Source organism: Electrophorus electricus, chromosome 26, assembly GCF_041902795.1.
Source record: "Electrophorus electricus isolate QZ-2024a chromosome 26, ASM4190279v1, whole genome shotgun sequence".
In the NCBI taxonomy this organism is placed as follows: Eukaryota; Metazoa; Chordata; class Actinopteri; order Gymnotiformes; family Gymnotidae; genus Electrophorus; species Electrophorus electricus.
In genome coordinates, this window is record NC_137522.1 from 1,775,916 (window position 1) to 1,792,500 (window position 16,585).

General features: G+C 45.2%; 2 protein-coding genes across 7 annotated transcripts in view; one reads left to right on the plus strand and one right to left on the minus strand.

Annotated features, from left to right (window-relative positions):
- The first annotated feature begins 371 nt into the window (after nt 1-371).
- zmat3 (zinc finger, matrin-type 3) lies at nt 372-13,460 on the plus strand. 4 transcript variants are annotated; one of them, XR_014120089.1, is made up of 8 exons: nt 372-552; nt 2,623-2,981; nt 3,218-3,352; nt 3,500-3,666; nt 4,211-4,311; nt 5,845-6,178; nt 11,268-11,587; nt 11,743-13,460. XR_014120089.1 is itself a non-coding variant. In XM_081708410.1 (6 exons), the coding sequence occupies exons 1-6, from the start codon at nt 435-437 to the stop codon at nt 6,051-6,053; spliced, it is 1,089 nt and encodes a 362-aa protein (XP_081564536.1). In that variant the 5' UTR covers nt 372-434; the 3' UTR covers nt 6,054-6,542. The 4 variants fall into 4 exon arrangements, 3 of the variants coding, with proteins under 3 accessions (XP_081564536.1, XP_026852732.2, XP_035379164.1); XM_081708410.1 differs by lacking the exons at nt 11,268-11,587; nt 11,743-13,460 and having other exon boundaries at nt 5,845-6,542; XM_026996931.3 differs by lacking the exons at nt 11,268-11,587; nt 11,743-13,460 and having other exon boundaries at nt 373-552; nt 4,214-4,311; nt 5,845-6,542.
- Nucleotides 13,461-13,500: 40 nt separating this feature from the next.
- Nucleotides 13,501-16,585, minus strand: part of s100p (S100 calcium binding protein P) — a 10,329-nt gene continuing 7,244 nt past the window's right edge. For 2 of the 3 annotated variants that reach the window (XM_035523128.2, XM_026997030.3), the window contains exons 5-6: nt 14,575-14,855; nt 13,501-14,464 (exon numbers count right to left, since the gene is read on the minus strand). In XM_035523128.2, coding sequence (XP_035379021.1) covers nt 14,383-14,464; nt 14,575-14,855 — 363 coding nt within the window. In that variant the 3' untranslated portion in view covers nt 13,501-14,382. Of the gene's footprint in view, nt 14,465-14,570; nt 14,856-16,585 lie in introns of those variants that run through there. The other variant, XM_026997036.3, reaches the window with a different exon arrangement.

Sequence of the window (16,585 nt, forward strand, 5' to 3'; positions counted from 1 at the left end):
TTTATTTATTTATTTATTTATTTAACTGTCTATCTGTTTATTTATTTTTATTTGAGACGTGGTTTCGTCTACATTATTGCTCTCTGATATTAATACCTTATTACACTCAAGCGCGTTCAGAATTGTCAATCACATTTTTGAATTATTTTCTTTATAGGAAATGGACTGTACCAAACCAAACAAGGGACGTTGCCATTCAGCGCTGCAGTGTCTTTCAGACGTAACGTCGTTTTGCCGCGTATTTTAAAGCAGTTTTTAGCATTTGTATTACAAAAATATAAATATATAGTATAATCTCAAGCATTGCGTGTTTCATTGGTGTTTCAATCAAAGTCTCCGTTTTTCTACACCCCCCTTTTTTTGGAACCTCAAATCATGCGGTTCGCGTCTGGCTGGAAGAAGTTGGGTAGCGAGCGCTGAAGGATGCGGGGAAGATGGCGATGAATGTTAGGAACAGAGATGCAGCTTATCAGACCGCAGACTTCTGCAGCACGTACAGCCTGCAGCCTGTAACGTACGGAAACAGCAGCCATTACCTCCCTCGGATACCAGGTAGGATGTGTCATTTCGTCCGGACGCTGCGGGTGATGCGCTGCGCTCAGACCGATGCTGCGCATCATTACACGATGCAGAATTGATCAGAACATACGTTTGCCTCCAGCACGCCATCACGTCTGCATCTGTGTCGGGTGTGTTGCTGAAATCCGGACCGGGTGCTGTGAGAGTGATTTGTGAGTGTGGAAGATGTCATCGGACTGGGCAGGTGCGCCTTCCCAGTCCTTGAGACCCAGCGTCAGCCTCTTCCGCACGAGATTGCTCTGGTTTGCACAGGTTTGCACAGATGGGTTTTTTCAACAGCTCGACTCTAGTTAAATGGATGCGCATTCATGCCTAACTTAAGCGATTTCAAGGTTTCGTGACTATTTAAATTTGATTATAAGCTGTCTCAAGTGTATCAGCAGGTCTGTCGATTAGAACCATATTAAGCCCAAATGCCAATACTCCACACATACGACCGGATTTTCTCTGTGATTCCACACATGAAATTCAATTTCTGTAGTCGACACACCAGCAGGAAGGATTAAATGTTGACGGAAAAATGATATATTTATTCAAACAATAGAAACCGAAATGCCACTAAGGGTCTAAGGGTCATGACCCCCCCTCCCCCAGGTATGAACATCTAATTGGTCTTATACATTTATAACTATAATTGTTAAAAAGGAGACTTTCATGAGGATAATTTAATTCCACAAAAGTTTACATTAATAGGCTGTTTATTACAGAAATTATTACTTCCCAGTTACCATGAAATAAAACATCTCATTTAATGCTGCGGCTCTAATTTAGATATCAGTCTTCATTTGGCCACAGGCTGTTATACACAAAGCACTACCACTGTCAGATGTGTGACATGCCTCATTTGTGTGCCCGTGTAAAACCTAGTTTTGATGTTCAGTCACCACAGTCATAGCAATGTCATTAAAACCCTCAAAGGACAGAAAATGGTTCGAAATATTTATGTATGATACCAATAGTTACCTAAAGGTGAACTAAAAACAATATCCAGCTAGTGTTTAGCACTGCCGAGTCATGTGAGACACGCTTTTGCGTCAGGCAGTTTCCTACCTTTACCTTCTCGTGTACCCGGTGCTGCCTGCATTATACATGCCTACACAGAAAAATCACCAGTGTTGAATTAACGCCTACAATGGTCATTAAAGTCCACTTAACAGTCATTTCAGCCTCGCTATATAAGGGAGCGCTTTTTCACTCAACAGAAGATCTCCCTCCTACAGGGAATAAAACTGCAGCTGTGCCTGTCGTCTGTATGTAGAGTTTTGTTTCGTTTTTTAAAAAGAAGGAATTAAAAAACCTAGATGGGAGAGCATGGTTGAGGCTCTGACCTTCAGCGGGAACTATGTAGGTCCTCCTCGGGCCTATTTCTGGACATGTATTCTCTGATGACCAAGAGATATCAGGTTTGTCTGCTGGCACCAGACAGAGACAGAGGCAGGAGTGGACACAGGTATGACACATTCTGTTCATATTAGTATAAACATAATGGTGTTCTGATCTCTTTGTTGGCCAGAATCTTACAAAGATCTTGAAATGAATCCTCTTGGCCTAAGTCACGGTTCACCTTCCTTCAATCCTGTCAGGATTTTTTTTTTACTCTCTTCTAACGTCAAGCTCTTTCGGCACTGCGATGTGTTCTGTCTGTTTGTCCTGGAAACAAAACCGCCCTTAATGCTCTCACGCTATCTCACGCACCCTTTGCCTATAATAATACAAGTCAGAGCTTCACCAGAGCTAATCCAGTGGAAACATGGGACAGGGGTGTAACCACTGACCTGTCAAACCTCCTCAACAGCAAGAAGAACTGTTTTCTGCACTTGACTGCGTGTGCTATTCGTATGGTGTTTTAATTTTGATTATTTTGGCTTGAGGATCTGCGAGTGAAGTCACGGTACCGCCGGCACAAGATGTTGAAGTCGTGTGAAAGTCGCTGCCTTGTTTCCCTATAATTGCTTTTCCCGCTCGTGAACCCTAACTCTAAGTTCCCTCTGGGGATTAATAAAGTGTTATTTTAACTCTTGCGACACATGGCTCCACTTGCAGGCCCAGAGTCCTCACCGAAGCCGCCTGTGAACCTCCTGTGTCAGCAACAGCCTCAGGCCTTCCAGAATTTGACCCTCCCTGAGCCTCTAGGCCTGCCCCCAACAGTCATGTCCCCAGACCCGCTCTCATTCCCACTTTGCGGGCCTCTGTCTGCCAAGCCGTTGCCACATCACCTGCAGCTGGTTCCGAGCGCCCCCATCACGGTGCCCCTGGCGCCCAGCCCCAAGGCCCCCGAGGAGGAATGCCCGATGCCAGGCGCTGAGCAGGACCCTGCGCTGGAGGAACTCTGTAAGCCGCTGTACTGCAAGCTGTGTAACGTCACGCTCAACTCAGCCCAGCAAGCGCAGGCTCACTATCAGGTGAGTACTTCTGTACGCCTTCCAAACCGAACCCACACAAAAGGGTGAAACGGCTTGAGCTTAGTTTTAATGAAGAAGCATTTAGCCTCGCGCTATGTTTTTCCTCATGAGGTTTGTAGCATTGTCTTTTCCTGTCGGTTGTGAGATCAGTCGCCATAACAATGCTACAGGTGTTGCTCAGCTTTTTGGTTGTGTGCCTTACAGGAAAAACATTGGTTGCATTTGTTGGGTTCCAGGGCAAAAACCACAGCAAGAAACTGAGAAATTTTCACGCCGGCAGTCAGCAGCTGCCCCCCATCCGCATCCCAGAGGAAGTGGAGCAGTCCCGCTCCTCTCCGCCCTCCGAAAACGTCGGTGCAGGGAGCAAACAGGTACAACTCCACTCATCTCTGTGTCTATTAAGCTGCCTCGTCAAAGGGACCAGTACAGCAGAATAAATAGGTATTGCGGTGTCACACTGAAAGCCTCTGCACGATCTTAATCAGAAGCTCACCGCTCCCACCACGTCCCGCCCTCAGCTTCCCGTCAAGGGCCCCGGCAGGGTGATCCTGGCCACGGAGAACGACTACTGCAAGCTGTGCGACGCCTCCTTCAGCTCGCCAGCTGTGGCCCACGCCCACTACCAGGGCAAGAACCACGCCAAGAAGCTCCGTCTGGCCGAGGCTCAGCAAAGCGCCAGCTCGTCGTGAGTCTCCGTCCACCACACGGCCTCCGCACACTGTCTCGTCTCGCAGGCGTGAGGCTGGATTTGTTGTTGCTGTCGTGATTTGCAGGAGCTGGATTCCAGTGACGTCCAGAAGGGTGTTTATAATCCAAGTTCACCTCAGCACGGCACACGACGATAGCTGGCGGGTAGTTTTGTATCGAGGAAGGACTTTTTCCATTAGGATTTATCTTCTGTTTGCCTTCGTGCTGATAACAGAAAATGGAGACTGGATACAGTGTCCTGCTCCACAGTTGAATATCGGATCTATTCAAAAGCAGCAAGCCTGGACTAGAACGGTTATCATTGTGCTAGAACACGAAATAAAGTGGTGTGGTTTAAACAACGCATAACGATGTCAGTTTGATGTCAGTGTCAGTTTACGATCATGACCAAAGCGGTTGCCTTGTGAGTCTTTTCACGTAATGTTAATAAGCGAGTTTACTTCACTGAAGCCCTTTATGTTTTGTTTAGTGTCAAAAAATGAACAAAAAAGTTCAAATCCTCACTGAGTGTGGTGTTTTAGCAGAGATACAGCAGACCTTATGCAGAGACGTTCCCGGAAAGAGGGGCTAGAGTCCAGGTTCACCAAGAGCCGACGGACCCACCTCCACCCTGCTACAGCAGGTACACAACACACCTCCACCCTGCCACAGCAGGAACTACAGCTACACAGCACACCTCCACCCTGCTACTGCAGGTACACAACACACCTCCACCCTGCCACAGCAGGAACTACAGCTACACAGCACACCTCCACCCTGCTACAGCAGGTACACAACACACCTCCACCCTGCTACGGCAGGTACACAGCTGCACAGCACACCTCCACCCTGCTACAGCAGGTACACAACACACCTCCACCCTGCCACAGCAGGAACTACAGCTACACAGCACACCTCCACCCTGCTACTGCAGGTACACAGCTACACAGCACACCTCCACCCTGCTACAGCAGGTACACAACACACCTCCACCAAGACATGTCTGACTTATTTTGATCACGTTTCATTTTCTTCAAGCACTATGGAGGAACAGCTATGGTTGACTTTTGGTGGAGGAACAGCTATGGTTGACTTTAGGTGGAGGAACAGCTGTGACCTCTTATGTGAAGTGTGGTGTGGCCCACAGGGGGTTGGGCTCTAGCGTTTGTACCCGTGCTAGTCTCTCTAAGGATGGGCCCGTGCTAGTCTCTCCAAGGGTGGGCTCGTGCTAGTCTCTCTAAGGGTGGGACTGAGCTAGTCTCTCCAAGGGTGGGCCTGTGCTAGTCTCTCTAAGGGTGGGACTGTGCTAGTTTCTCTAAGGGTGGGACTGTGCTAGTCTCTCTAAGGGTGGGCCTGTGCTAGTCTCTCTAAGGGTGAGACTGGCATCAGGCCTTTGGTGTTTGCAAGCTGATACTTCAGCTCACGTCAGCTGGTGCTTTGAACGTCACTTACATGGCTGTAGGTCTCAGGGTCCCCCACATAGCCCCACTGACCCTCTCCCCTACACACACACACACACACACACACACACACACGCACGCACACACACACACATGCACACACGTACACACAGAGCACTGCCCCCACTTTAGGTTTAATCATATTTTACAAAACACCAGTCCAGAAATAGTGAGACATAAATTCCATCCTAAAATAAAATGAGGATTAGTCTCTCACTCCAGCTGACAGTAATTCTTTCCGGCAGCAGGGTTAAGACGTTACCACATCTAGTTAGGCTCAGACTGAAGACTGAGTTAACAGTGAGACGCCATGCAAAGACGGAGCAATGACTCACGCTGAGGTCTCCGTCTATCTCTGTCCATACATTTAAGACATTATTTATGTAAGAATTCTTCTCTCTCCATATATACACATACAAATGTGTGTTTGTGTGTGTGTGAGAAGCACTTTGCTTGCACAGCTGATGAAGGACCTCTGTCTGCAACGTTCTGTTTCTCTCTGTGTACGTCTCTACATCTCTTACTACATACAGTACACTGCAGTTACACACCTGGAATCTTCTTCCACTCACACACACACACACACACACACACACACACACACACACACACACACACACACACACACATAGAGAGAGCGCGAGAGACATAAGAGTTCTTAGTGTGTTGTTTAGTGTACTGTTTTCTGATCTTGCTGTTTGGGGCATGTCCATCAGGGCCCTACTTCAGTTCTCGCCCAAGACTGCGCATCCCCCGGGATCTGGCCATGTGTGTGACACCCAGTGGCCAGTTCTACTGCTCCATGTGCAACTCGGGGGCGTGCGAGGAGGCCGACTTCCGTCTGCACCTGGAAAGCAAGCAGCACAAGAGCAAAGTGTCGGAGCAGCGGTACCGCAGTGAGATGGAGAACCTGGGATACACCTAGGACAGCTCCTAAGAACTCTCCACATGCCCGACCCCTGACTTCATCACAGGCCCTGTTTGCACAGAACGTTTTAATGTTGCTAGGTGGAAGAAGGAGAATGAGAGCTACCTCTTGGAGAATTACAGGTGATTTTTTTTTTTAAAGTTGGGTTGTGCATCTTGTTGTGTCTGTTTGAGAGTGAAGTTCAAAGAAGCTTCCTGTTTTGTGTAAGATCCTGTCCCCTCGGTGGAATGGTTTCCAGTCCCACACTGGGTTAAAAAGCAGCTTCGCAGACCCCATAATTACATATGGATCAGTTTGCCTTATAATGACTGATACTAGTATTAAGGTCCTAATCCCAGATTATGATAATATCGGGAGACGTGAGAACTTTCTATGATCCAGGTAGGCCGACGCAAGTTCTGGTTACATTTTTTCACTTCCACTACATATTATTATAATATTATATTACAAATTATGATGTTTATTTGGAAATTATATATATATATATATATATATATATATATATATATATATATATATATATATATATATATATATATATATATATATATGCTTTGCTGTGTTCTTGTGATATTATGAATTACTAAACTACTTCAGATCCATCCTTTATTTCTTAAAAAAAAAAAACTGCAGATGAATAATTGTGCAGTTATTGCCTCAAAAACAGAAGGAAGGGGCAACATCTGAGGCAGAGATCTGTTCCATAGCCAGCTGTGGGTTGACTGCGTTACTTCAGGAGTAAAGATCTGAGTACGGAGACCCAGAATGAGTAGAATGATGAGTAGAATAGCAGCTGGGCTGCTGTGAGCAGGTTAATGTAGGTAGAGCAGGGCCTGTAGAAGGTACTGTGACTGCGATGACAATAAATTTCCTTGCTGGTTTTGCACAGCCATATCGTAGATGAAGCCCATGCACGCACGCCTGCAGAGACTGCTGCATTGGGCTCGGACCGGGCTTTAGCTAGCATTAGTATCGCGAAAAGGTTCGTCGCCCTCCATGTGGACACGGTGACGTGGGTGAGTCCCTCTGCGTAGCCCTACCTCAAATGAGAATCAGTTCAATGAGCATTCTCATCTTATTTAGAGGGGAGCGAATACGACGTCCACCGCAACGTTTATTGTCTCACGCTGACTTAGATATAAACACGCTTTGTGCGTTTTTAAGCAATCGCAAATGAGGAGGCTTGAAGCCGTGAGACGTGTCCGTTTTCTGCCAATATACATGCAGGAAGAACGTTTGTGAAAAGAGAACGTTTTAACTTCAATGTCACTATATTTTGTAGCCGTTATATGAACCTGTTTACATTTACAGATTAATGCATTTTTAAGGGCATTTGCAATGTGTCAGACTGTAAGGACGCCGCTTTCTTGAAACTGTTCTAGCCATTTCAGTTGATGTCTGCCTCTGGATTCATTCCGCTTTTCTTTCAGTAATCTCTTAATTATTGCACACACTTTGTTTTGCATAGCAGTAAACATGTATAAATACTTGGAAACACGAGCATGATACTATAGATAATGTTAAGGATGTCCGTGTGTTGTTCTACTCGAATATTTCCGGTGAGAACATTGCCCCATACACACATTGTGACCTTCAAAGATGGCCATAGCCTGTTGCTTTCTCTGCATCGGTCTATTTTGGCCAAAAGCTCCTCTTTAACGTTCCCCTTCTGTGGGCGCCCTGGGGACTTGAGCATTCAGAATACTTCGGCTGTTTTCCTGAAGACGGCTCAGCCAGTGCCTCTGAGTGTACGCGCCTTTCTGGTGGAAAAGATCTGTTTCGAGTCTTGCCATAGAGCAACGGGTGCACCAGTACCGACACAGCGCATGCTGTTTCACTCCCATAAGGGTTCATCCTGCTCCTCGCGCTTGGTGATTCCACGGTTCTGCCGTGGACCCCTGCAGTCTGGCTGCATGTTCTTCGTTAGGTCATGGACTCTAAAATCAGGCACGGACAGGAACGTCAGCGTTGCCTTAGTGACCATTTTCGGTTAGTTGGCTGAGTCTCCCGTGCTCACTAAGCGACCTTTCACACGTGCGCAGCTTCCGAAGTGCGAGACTCAGGGCGAATGCACGTCGAGCGGAAGTCTCCAGTCTCCGCGAGTCGTCGCCCGACGCATCTGGTCGCGGCGCGGGCAGGAAGCGGCGACCCCGCGCCCCCGCGCCCCGAGGGCGCGCTCCCGAGAGCGCGCTCTGGCTCTGCACAGCCTAAGCGAACGCGCTTCTTCCTGCCAAAACAAATAGCCACTTCCACGGAGGCCCGGTCCGGTGTTTACTCTGAGGCCTTCCTGTTATGTAAAGTCGTGCGAAGACACTGTTTTCTGAAGGGGTTTCGAGTTTATTTTATTTTGAGACGAGTCAAAATAAGATCTAACTGTAGTGCCTTCTGAAACCGCGCCTTCATTTCGAGGAAGCCTTGTTCAATGAAGGCTGAAATGTTCATAGTGCAATATGTGGCAGTGTCTGGTTCCTGTTTCCCCCCACCCATGATAACATGAAAAGTACGAAAATGTTACGAGTGTTTGAAGAAGGAATGATATAAATATAGTGGCGAGACTACTGGTACAATTATTTCGATCACAGTATTATATGTATAAACAAAACGTTTAATTAAAGGATAATTATGTTAATACTTTGTCGTTGTGGTTGTTCTTGTAAACATCGGTGTGACATGTAACACTGAATTTAAGCCTCGTTGCAAACACCCGAGCGCGTCCTTTTACGACTCCACGCCCCGACGCAGCACAGAACAGTTCACGAACCAAGCCTAGCGCGCGGGTGTCTCCGTTGAGCTCGTGCTGCTGTGAGTGTGTAAGGGGGTGTGCAGCCCCCACCCGTGGTGCGAAGCCCCCGTAGTGACCCCCCCCCCCCCCCCCCGTGGTGCGATCCCCCCGTAGTGAGACCCCACCCGTAGTGCGAAGCCCCCCGTGACTCTGCGCATCGCGCACCGGGCGAACCCTGCGTGCCCAGGACCTCCCCAGCGCCCTCGGAGATCCCGCGGAAAGTGTCAGCTCAACTTTTAAAGGTCTTTAAGCTGCTGATCTGAGACCAGCTCTTGGAACAGTGAAGTGTTTGGGCAGAAGAAGTTTGTCCCACGACATCTTCAGTGCCAGACGCTTTGGCGGAACACTAGAATTAGGTTCCCTTCCTATGTCAACACTTGTGGGTTGGATTTGGACCTCAGTCAGTATTCCTGACGGACACTTAATCGCCAGGAAATGTTCTCAATACACCAGACAATTTACCTCTTCAAATTTGCTGTGACAATTCAGCTCATTCGTACCAAATCATTATTTGAGAATGCATCGAGTGTTAAATGGACATTTTTTGTATGTTCTGTAAGTTCAGGGACATTAGTAACAACACAGTTACTATATATAGCGCCAAGTATGACACCTCTTCACTGCTAAGTGGTAAAGACGGAAGGCAGTGACCTGAGCTGTACTATCTGTCCTAGTCAGCGGATTTGAAATTCGCCATCTGCGTGTTTACTTGTGTGTGTTCGACTAATATTTCTATTCTTTTAACGTCTGTTACAGTTCGAATCTTGGAGAGGTTTATGCGAATCACCATTTTAGCATTCCAGCATAACTTGTGTAAAGAAGATTGCACAACAACACTGCGTTATGTTCACCAAAGAGAAACTCCTTTAGTTCATAATAAAACATGCAGTGTGCCACTGCCTGCGACCTTGGCTCATGACAATCAGGAGGCATACCCATGAAGGCCAGCAGAGGGCGACAGATCATCACATTAGCAGCCCACAGTGTCTCATACAGCCACGTGTGCTACATCACAAGGGTTATATATGATCCTCCATTTAATGAGAAATTCTATTTCACCAGGACACCCTCCTACATATTGTAATGCTGAGATTAAGGGGATCAAAGCCTCTTCTACCCCCGAGAGGCTTGGGAGTGAACGTGAGGATCAGCTAAACGGTCATTTAAATTCTGCTGCACAGAGTCACCGTACACAAGCCCTGGGGAGGTGTTAAGGAAAACGAGGAAAATTGTCTCAAAGGTCAAATGGATTGAGCGGTTTGAAGTAGGACAGTGTCATTTTATCAATAGTGTGTCTGCAGTGTGATTTCTGCCCTGTACCCTTAGATAGGAGTTTACACATTTACTGTCACTGTGAGTGTGTCCACTCACTGTGAGTTCCTGCTGAAAACCTATTTAAAACACTGAATCACTGGTGGCCAATGTGCTCACATGGCCGTCCTGACATTACATTACTGACATTACAGACTGACATTACATTACTGACATTATGGACTAACATTATGGACTGACATTACATTACAGACTGATATTAAATTACTGACATTATGGACTGACATTACATTACAGACTGATATTACATTACTGACATTATGGACTGACATTACATTACCGACATTACGGACTGACATTACATTGCCGATGTTACAAACTGACATTACATTGCCGATGTTACGGACTGATATTACATTACTGACATTACAGACTGACATTACATTACTGACATTATGGACTGACATTACGGACTGACATTACATTACTGACATTATGGACTGACATTACATTACCGATTTTATGGACTGACATTACATTACTGACATTATGGACTGACATTACATTACTGACATTATGGACTGTCATTACGGACTGACATTACATTACTGACTTTACATTACCGACATTACATTACTGACATTATGGACTGACATTACATTACTGATGTTACGGATCCCCGTTCATGCTAACACACTTTCATGGCCTTACCCATGAATGACAGCAGGTTCCCTTCCTGTAAGCCACAGGTCTGACCCCACTGTCGAGGGGTGAAAAATACATCACCACAGAACCAGCAGACCCTTTAAATCTGAGGACATGACCTGTAGAACAAGACATTCTTTGGTATCCTAGCATGCTGTTAATGGACTAGGTGTGCTAAGGGTGGGATACATCTCCCGCTGGTGTTTGTTTAGTGGTTTTATACAGCAGGGTAATGATTGACAGGAATATGTTATTCTACTGTTCATTACATACAACCAGAGAAGGAAATTTAGTCCAAAACTTCATCTTTACACCACCAACATCTACCATGACTTCATGAGTTAGGTGTAAACAAGAGAAGAAATTTTTTTTTCCTGTGAAGCTCTTTTGTGTTTAATTGGGTGAAAAGCTTGTCTCTGTGTCTCTTCTCTCTCCCCTGGTTCTGTATCCAGAGGCCCCGCCCCTCCCACACAGATGTCCTTGTTTAACAAGTGGTGCAGCTGCATGCCCGAGCGCAGGAAGCCGCGTGTTTGCGAGGAAGTGTCCGTCAGCCAGGGCGCTATGTTCCGTTGCCAAGGGAACAGCAGGGCGACCAGGGCTCTCTGCTCAGGGAGAAAGCACCCCGGCTGCCTGGGCAGGGGGGTGAGTTTAAACAGTCTCGCTGCATTAACTCAGACCTGCAGGGCCTGAATCCTGGGAACCCAACAAAACAACACGATGTGGTGTGGTACATTTGGTGCCATGAGGTCGCTGACGTTCTTTAAAGTTCCAGGTACACACGAGGGATTGTTTTCTTTTTTTGCGATCAGTATTGATAGTTTACAAGGAAGTGATCTTTCTACATGTAAATTCATTTCAATGAATAAATGAATTAATTGAATGAATTCAGTGCAACAACACTCATCTTTTTTTTCTGATGTTTCACAGCTCTGGGTACTGACTATAAAGGTCTGTGTCAGTAGGAAACCCGGTTTGCAGATCCAGGTTTGTGGGTTCAGTTGTGACGGAGTGCTGTCACCTGGATCTTTGGTACCTTTCAGAAACACCGGTACTTAAAGAAGCACTTACTGATGAAATGACCCAACATCTGACCCCTGTCACACTCTTTTGAGTGTGTATGTATCCATGACAGTATATTCTCTGTGCACTTTCACTGTGTGTTCTTCCTGTCTTTAGATAAACAGTTTTATACTCTAATCATTATAACAGTGATCGTCTCGAATGCAAAGTAAGAACAGAAATCGTGAAAGAAACAAACATACAAAACCAGTTTAAGAATTTTTTTTTGGTTTTTTTTCTGTCAACCCACAGCTGGTATGACAAAAAGATATTCTGAGAAACGCACCCCACAGACCTTCCCACAATTCAGTTATCATCCGTCGGAGAGCAGGATTTACAGTGTGTTATTCCAAATGGAAAGTGAGAGAGAGAGAAAGAGGAGGCGGGAGGGAGGGGGAGTATGGAGAACATTAGTCAGTCATCAGATGAGTCTCTTGTTCACTCCTCCAGGCACATGTTCACATCTCAATGTGTCTGTGTCTAAACAAGCTGCCCCATTTATTGCCTGTCAATAACCTTGGAAATTGCCCCATCAACTTAAAAAAAAAAACATGGCATCATCCAGCTGTGCCTTCTCTCTCTCTCTCTCTCTCTCTCTCTCTCTCTCTCTCTCTAATAATTATATCTATTAAACTGCCTCTCAGGCAGCAGAACAGAAGTAGCGGGAGAAGTCTTTGTAAGAGGAGTCATTTGAGAGGCTGGTGTGTGTGTGTGCGTGGGTGTGTGTGTGCGTGTGTGTGTGTGTGTGTGTGTGCGCTGTATGGAGCTGGTGTATGTGGGTGTGCTGTATGGAGCTGGTGTGTGTGGGTGTGCTGTATGGAGCTGGTGTGTGTGTGTGTGTTGTATTGTCCTGGTGTGTGTGTGTGTGTTGTATGTTTCTGGTGTGTGTTGTATGTTTTTGGTGTGTGTGTGTTGTATGTTTCTGGTGTGTGTGTGTTGTACAAAGCTGGTGTGTGTGTGTGTGTTGTATGGTGCTGGTGTGTGTGTGTGTGTGTGTGTGTGTGTGTGTGTGTGTGTGTGTGTGTGTGTGTGTGTGAAAGGTGCCCTTTTCAGTCATGTTTCAGGTATTCTAGGCAAATCCATTTCCCAATGACAGTCAAATCAACCAGCCCTCTGTAGCACCACTTAACATCACAACTGCACGCTGGTGAACTGCACGCGAGTCGTTAGCCATTAGCTGCCCGACCCACTGACGTCTACAATGTCACCAGTGAAATTACACACTAGAGTATGTTTGAATATAATAGTGAGACAGCGATTGACATGGTTTGAACTGTACCAAGTTCTAGACATAAGTTCTAATATTAATCAAGTATTAGACTGCCTGCTATCAGCCCAAGAAGGACACCACATCAGAATCCATTCACCTGAAGCACTGATAGCTAATGGTGAAGGTTTTGTCTTTGTTCTGACACTATAAAACTGAGTCTGGTGTGTGTAAGACAAGGAGCAGAGTTATAGAAAGCAGGCCACTGAACTTCCCTTGAGAGAGAGGTTTGCCGTGGATGGTACCTGTCTTCAGTAACGCGCGCTTCTATTACAGAAATACAATCTACTGCAATAAAGTTGAATTTTTGTCTTTTTTAAACAATCGGGTTCTGCAATAAATGTGGTGAACACGCTTCGTCTGTGTTATGTTTATTTATTTATATTTATTATATTCATCGTTTTCTTTCTGAGATCCTATAAAACCTATAAAAAGAAGAATTTGAAACAAAAAGTCATCAAGAATAAAGTGTAGAATCCATTACTCTGTACTAATTATGCAGGGGTACTTTAAGCTTTAGATTTCTAAACAAACAACAAACATTTGTCAACATGAGTGGAATTTTTCTTCTTTTGGAAATAAATGGCCATTGTAATCGCAAATCAAGCAGTGAGTGATATTGAATGGGGGAGTACGTCATCGATTATGTTCACATGGTGCACGGAAATGATCGCTCGGTTGCGCACATATGCAAGTTCAGTGAGGTCGTTGTGCTTTGGGTCACTTATCAACTCCATCGTCCATCATCCTTTTATGGGCACTGCAGTTATTCCTCCTCAGAGAGTTCTGAGCGCGTGCGCTCACGTTGCCTGGGGACTTCTCCAGAAGTGTAGGATGTGAAAACGTCGAGGTTGGCTCTTCTGGAGACCCGTCGCGGTGGCAGTTTCTTAGATAGGGCTGGGAAACAGAAGGATGCTCCGCAACATGGCGGCTTGGAAACTCACATTCCCAGGAGCTGGAGCAGATGTGTTCTTCTGCTGTGAGACTCCCAGTGTCTGCCGCTGAGGTGCCGGTGGGTCAGTCAGAGAAGGGGCCAGAGAAGGGGGTCACACCATCTGACACCAAAGCCTCATGCTTGCCACTACAGTGTGGAGTGATGGCTTAAATGAACAGGGGCTCAGAAGCGGAGCACACGAGGTGGCGCGGACTCGTGAGCTTGATGGTTCTTATGGAAGTGTAGGAAACAGGGTTGAGCAGAAGAGTCTTTCCACCTTTGACCTTTAGTGTTTCCATGGCTGCGTTCAGAGCCGGTCCAGAATTAGCCTGTTAAACTTCGTCCCGTCCACGGAGTGTAAGGTCCCTGCACGCGGAGGGAGACCAGTCCTGTGAAGGACACACGGACACACATCTCTCTGAAACACTCTTTCTACAAGGGTGTGTGTGTGTATGTGTGTGTGTGTGTGGGGGGGGGGGAGTGAATCGTGCCTGCTCACCTTTTGATACGGCTAATCTGCTCACAGAGAATGGAGAGGTACTGTGTGAGTTTCACCATGGCGACAATGAGCGTGCCCATCACGAGCGTGCACGTGGGCCAGAGCAATGAGGACAGGACAGCTCTGCGACCATAGAGACGTGTGAGCAGCGCGCTGTCCTGCTGTCCTGTGGGGTCACAGTAGCAGGGTACCTGACCGTATGCCTTCAGCCGCTCAGAGATGTCCGTCACCAGGGCGTGTGACACGGAGTACTCCTTGCGGCACTTGGGGATGTAGAAGCACTGTAGGGAAAGACAGTTACCTTTCCCATCAGGAATGTTCGGAATGCGTCGGCACTGCAGAGCCATGGTGTAGTGACAAGAACGAGACGTGACCTTTTGACCTCTCCATAAAACAGGGTGGAGACCAGAACAGCAGCCCAACACGTCAGTGAAACCGTAAATAGCTTGGTAATATTACTCTCTTTAAAGCCAAGCTTTCAAAATTGATCAGTTGATTTCAAGTTTTCAAGTTGCTTGGGAGAGACAATAAAATCTATGTGAGATGTTTTTCTGTTCCGACAAGTGCACTTCATGTTATTCAATTATCAAAAGTGAAGTTTAATATATAGTGGTTTCTCTGATAGTTCAAACTGGAAATTGATACACTCACCTAAGAAACTAATGTAGTGGATTCATATTAGCAAGTTGCACTTTTAATTGTGGTAATTGTAATAGCGCCAAAGTGTCCTTAATAGTGTAAATAATAAGTCTATACCTGTATATTGAAAAATATCACTTAAATACAATTTTGGAATTCTGCTTTGTTATTCTTACTGGACTGTCAATCATAATCTAGGAAACAATCAAGGATAATCAGCAATACATGTTTGCAAATTCCAATGTTCCCATAAAATCCATCTTTGTTTGGTGAAAAGGGAAGCAGAGTTGATTGACTTATCATTAATTTATGATTGATTTTTCTGTGGCATGACATCACTTAACAACCCGTGTTGTTGTAATAAATGTTTAACCAGTAATACACGTACATGAACAAAGACATGGTGATGTAATATATGTACTACGTGCACAGTAATACACGTACATGAACAAAGACATGGTGATGTAATATATGTACTACGTGCACAGTAATACACGTACATGAACAAAGACATGGTGATGTAATATATGTACTACGTGCACAGTAATACACGTACATGAACAAAGACATGGTGATGTAATATATGTACTACGTGCACAGTAATACGCGTACATGAACAAAGACATGGTGATGTAATATATGTACTACGTGCACAGTAATACACGTACATGAACAAAGACATGGTGATGTAATATATGTACTACGTGTACAGTAATACATGTACATTACAGTAATGACTCAACACCAATTACTGAGTTGTTTCTGTTGAGATCACCTTTGGTGTTTCTCCTTATAAGATGTCTATCAGGCATTGATTCTACTTTATTAAGTACTGATTCTACTTTATTAAGCATTGATTATACTTTATTAAGCATTGATTATACTTTATTAAGTACTGATTCTACTTTATTAAGCATTGATTATACTTTATTAAGCATTGATTATACTTTATTAAGTACTGATTATACTTTATTAAGCATTGATTATACTTTATTTTTTGTTATTTGGAATTTAGAAATTTTAGCAGCTATTCTACAAATGGAGGGCAAAAAGATACTAAGGAATACCATGTGGTAAAGATCGGTTAAAGATTATGGAGGTCTAACATCTTATGTATGTTACATCCTTTGTGTGAGTGGTATGGGGGGGGGGGGTGTGATCACTTCCTGCTTCCTGTTGCTGTGCTGTAATGCCCAGTGCATAGGATAAAAAACACTCAATTGCAAAAACAACACTTTTGTTCACTTTTGGTTCTGAAATCGAGTCATTCACTATAACTACTGCTCAAGTTGTCCACCATATTGTAACATGTACAGTTATGGTGCACGACCGTGTAAAAAACACAGACACGTGTGTATAGCACACGCGGCCG